Source organism: Sinocyclocheilus anshuiensis, unplaced genomic scaffold (genome assembly GCF_001515605.1).
Source record: "Sinocyclocheilus anshuiensis isolate Anshui unplaced genomic scaffold, SAMN03320099.WGS_v1.1 scaffold955, whole genome shotgun sequence".
Taxonomy (NCBI): domain Eukaryota; kingdom Metazoa; phylum Chordata; class Actinopteri; order Cypriniformes; family Cyprinidae; genus Sinocyclocheilus; species Sinocyclocheilus anshuiensis.
In genome coordinates, this window is record NW_015546094.1 from 1,374,297 (window position 1) to 1,379,315 (window position 5,019).

Below are 5,019 nucleotides of genomic sequence, written 5' to 3' on the forward strand. Positions count from 1 at the left end.
TACATATATTTATAATCATTTGTGTGTGTGGTTTTTTAATCCTTAGTTTACTTCCAGTTTAATTTAAGATTTGGAACAAAATGGACTTTTGGACCTTGCTGTACTTTAACAAATATTTTAATACCAACGAATATATATATATATAAAAAAAAACAATATTAAGAAAGCTATTGTCTGCATTTGGGACCTGGAGATAATAATCCACAGCTCTGTGAAAAAACAAAAGATTATTTTTTGTGTGTGAAATGACAGATTGGATCAAAGAAATGCCCTGCCCTTTCCCGCTTCTTCAGGTGATTTAAGCTGAAAATCCCAGGCAAACCCCAAATCTCTCAAACACACAATACAGAAATCACAGACACACACCCTCACTGACTCACAAAGAGGTGGCGAACAACTGCCACGCTGAGAAACGGAGAGAGACGGAGGATGAAGAAAATAAATACAAACAGACAGAATGACTAAGAGGAGATGGAGAGAAATACAACATCAAAAACTTAACATGACAACATTTGTTTAGAGAACTAAAAGGGAACGAAAGCAAGAAATGGGACTGAGCGGGAAGAAAACAAGATGGGGAGGACAGCTTGAGAGAATGAGAAGATGAGTGAAGGAGAGGGGGAGAAATTCAGAAAAGCACAGATGGATAGATTAACAAAGATATGTATGCAGACCAAGTGACAGACAGAAAGAGAGAGACAGAGAGAGAGAGAGAGAAACTGAGATCTGGCAAGAGAAGCTGGGACAGGAAGTATAGGACTACTAGTTCTTCTCTGTAGGTCAGAGACTCTGTGCTGCCCAGGGCCACAGAGACAGCAGATATCACGGTCGAGCTGACAGAAAATATACACATAAGAGAATGAAGGAATTGAGGGAGGGAGGGTTTAATATGCTCCATTTCCTGTCCTTTTGGAAAGGTGGGATTAAAACAGGAAGTACACACTCACAGGCCCACCAAAATAACAAACATATAAAAGAAGAGGTCATCAATAAGCTTCGAACGCACACAATCAATCACATCAGGGTATTCTAAATCTGTCAGATTCATAAAAGCACCAGGGAATGTGGGCTGTTTTTAAATAAAATATGAATCTTACCCCTGTGTCAGGATATGTTGTCCAGCCTAGTTCAGCGGTGGACTCCGTAGTGTCCAGCAGCATAACTGAGAAATACAGGAAAGGACAGAGAAGTAGAGAAAGAAAGACAGAGGCAGTAATTATTTCCATCATTTCTTTATTTAGATTAAAGCGGGTCATAATCAGCATATGCATATTGAGGGGGACAAGTCCCATCCATCTAGTAATGAAAAAAGGACAACTTGTCCCCAACAATATTTGATATTTATAGCTCTGTTTGTTGTTAGGATGACAAATGGTTTAAATCTTAGCGGTCTAACAGCATTCGTCAATGTCAAAATGATTGAGACCAATCGAATCAAAGAAGGCGGAATTTACTGCTCACAGATACTAAACATAAATTCCAGCTTGACGCTTTAGTCTTGAATTTTAAATGAGTGCGAGGTACTGCCATGTCTGTCATGTTTATGTCTTCATGTCTCTTGTTTTGTAATTTAGTCATAGTCATGATTCCTTGTCCCTGTCATATGATTCTGTCATGTGGTTCCTTTAGTTCTTGCATCTTGTTCAAAGTCCCTGTAAGGCAAGTCATGTCACTCGGCGGCCATCTTTGAAACGCCTCTCGTGCATGCAAGTGCAGCTCCTATCTCTTTGAATGGGGAAACATCAAATTCTCCAAAACTGTTCGGCAAGTTTACGATTAAATTTCATATTTGAAATCACCACTGAAATTCTGTATCATAAATGTTGTTTATTTTGCTCAAATAGCATTAAAAAGCTTATTTTTCAGACTAGACCAGCAGCGCACGTCTCAGAATGCTAACTGTTTCTATAGCAAATGGGACTTCTAACGGCAGCTGCAATGACTCGCTTACTATACTGATTAGGGATTGGCTTATTTACTCAGAAGGCGGGGCTTTGTTCGATAGAGTGGCCATATTGAGCATTGCATTTTTCCCAATTCAAAACTACAATATACGAGTGACACGTCTTGGGTATTCTATAGTCTTTAATCTTGTTTTTCTTAGGTGTAGCACCTGTTATACAAGAATAAGGTCTAACATAAGCCAATAAAGTGGGGTCTATATTTTTTAATCAGTTGATAAATTTTTGATCGAATATATCACTAACTTTACCTGAAACTAATTTTGCTGTTCTAAAAGTAGGTATTTGTGAGTATTAGCGGAACTGAAGTTGTCATACACGTGACTGTTGTCATCTATGAATCTGGCCAATCGTGAAGCGGCTGTGTCATCATCAGAGCTTGTGGCCGCTCTGAAGAAGCTGCGCAGAATGAGTCAGCTGGCTGCTCTCGAATCACTCTCACGGTACTTTGATGGCATACGTCACAGTGACGTGGCGTAGGCTTTGTCTCAAAGTCGGACAAAATTTCTAACCAGCATGCACTGCTTCAAGTCCGATACTGATCGGTCTGCGCAGCTCCGCATCAAGTTAAACACACCTAATGGCTCACTGTCTTGTTACAATCCGTGTATCATTCGATCATTCGTTTTTTGATTTAATATTGAAAGTAGAAAAATTTGAAAACGGCTCCTTTTTCGTTTTTTTCCAAATTCAGCTTAAATTTTCGTTTTTCGTTCATGGGTGGAAAAATGAATAAACAGCTTGAATATTCGATTTCTACACGTGGGCGGGAATTAAACGCCCCTTTCTGCTGATTGGTCAGCCGAAGATCAAACCATGCCATCATCAGTTCTTCTGCAGTATCACGCAGCAGAATAATAGTCCTCCACTGCTGCAGTTGTACGGATTAATAACCCATTTTATCAATTTCATATTTTTCTCATCAAACAGGCTAATGAATAGCTCGACACAACTCGTACCGGGGCAGAGTCTAGACAGGTCTTTCAAAATAATCTAAATGAAGCCTTTTAAAAGACCGTAATTGGGTGTTGCTGTCATGTGTTTCCCCATGTCCATGCATTTAGGCCCTCATGTTGCCATGTTATGTATTTTTCCTTTGTAACCTGCTGTTACAAAGTTGGGTCAAGTTGTTCAAGTCTCAGTTTTTTTGTTAGGATTTAGTTCTGTTTATTTTGTATCACATTTACAATTTTTTAATAAACTGCACATGGGTTCTCTACCCTGCTAGCCTTCAGTGGATTAATGTTACATGTAAATAGAATGAAATGGGCCAAGCCCTCGTGTAAAAAACCTGAAGTCCCTTAAACTGAACAAACCTAACTAAGCAAACACAAAACAAGCACAGTCATATAAAGCATGTTCACAGAAGGCCTACACCTCACACAAACACACACACAGCTGGCACAAATACTGAGAACGAGGTGTTTTTAATTCAGCCTCCCCCTGCCGTCGCTTTCAGTGGATTAATGTTACATGTAAATTAATATTTGACAACTGTTTTTACGATAGTAATGTTACATGAGCAACAGTAATATACAGTGACACAACATACTCAACTTTTTATTCAAATTTAATAATTTTGAACTGAAAATATAATCATGAACCATGTAGCCTATGTGATGAGATTTTTGGTCATTTTTGTGTTATCTGAGTGAAGTGGCTTTTGTGCGGCAGAACTTGATTTTATACATCAGGAACTGATTGGATCATTGTCATACTAAAATCTCATGCGAGTGACAGGTTGCTGGAGGGAAGACACACGTCATCAGAGATGTTGTTGTAAAGGCAAGGCGAAGTGCATGTTTTTGATTAGAGATTATGAGGGCACATTCATTTTTAAAAAATAATGATTGCACAGATAAATCATTTATAATAAATACTACATATTACATAATAAATAAGAACGGTTCATTTGGATTTCGTTGTGTCTTTAAATTTCATTATATTAGATATACAGTGGGGTCCAAAAGACCACAAAGAGTCCACATTAAAAATCTGGAATTCAAAATCTAATTTAAACCTGAAAGTGAACAGAAAATTTGAAAAATCTAAAACAAAGAGATGTTATGATGTAAATCGAATCAGGAATGTTTAGGATCTTTGTCATTTAAGTGCTTTACGTCACAAAAGGGCTTTTCACTCCCCATAACCCTGGGTCAATATAATCCTGGTTATGTTTTTTTAATGCTTCACAAAGTTCAGCTTTGTACCCTGTTTTAAGAAATAATTCTGGATATTCAGGTTTTGAAGTTTCACACTGTACATATTTATGTCCAATTCAGTTTAATCATGCATTAGTAAGCAGTTATACTTTTTAAAAAACAATATAATTTGTGTGTACTTAGTATAACTATTACTGGATTGTTGATGTAGACCTGATTTCAAGTGAGGGCCTGATTTTGCATGACAATGCTCTCACTTATTCGGCCTTGCTGAGTTCATACACTCCTAAATGAACAATCTAGTTTGTTTATAATGGACTTTTTTACTCCAATTAATGGATATTTTGTCACTATTTATCCCACAAAATGCTCAAACAAAATACAATGTCTTTGTTCAGTTTATGATTGGATGTTTGTCATTAAGTGGTACCAACTTCCTTTCAAAATAAAATTGTAAAACGTTGCTTTTTGTTGATAACATGATCATCAGGTTTTCTCATCAGTAGAACATCACTCGAATCCTGATGCCATTAAAACAGCAACATACCAAATACTTCATAAATCACAATTTCCCATTCAGCTCTTCATTCCAATAAGTTGATGCTTAAAATATAATTTGTTAAAATCAGAAAAATATATTTTTTAATGAAAAAAAGAAGCATTTCACTAGCGTCTCAGACTTTGCTACTCTACTGTGTGTCAGCAAGAAAATACAAGAGTGTCACCAGGAATGCGTTGCTAAAATGTGCACAACACTGGAATGCGCCTGTCAACATCCCATATGAAAAATGTGCCACAGGCAGAACTTATGTCAAAATGTTCTTTACAATAAAGGTTGATATGACCAGAATCGGGCAGCTAAGCTGTCCTTTCCCATCATATCATGTTTTCCCTGA

General features: G+C 37.2%; 1 protein-coding gene across 1 annotated transcript in view; it reads right to left on the bottom strand.

Moving 5' to 3' along the window:
• LOC107700205 (ephrin type-B receptor 5-like) overlaps positions 1-1,160 on the bottom strand; it is a 31,595-nt gene extending 30,435 nt beyond the window's left edge. Inside the window, exon 1 of the mRNA XM_016501786.1 lies at positions 1,098-1,160. Within this exon, the coding sequence (XP_016357272.1) occupies positions 1,098-1,160 (63 nt within the window). The remainder of the gene's footprint in view (positions 1-1,097) is intronic.
• Positions 1,161-5,019: the final 3,859 nt, after the last annotated feature.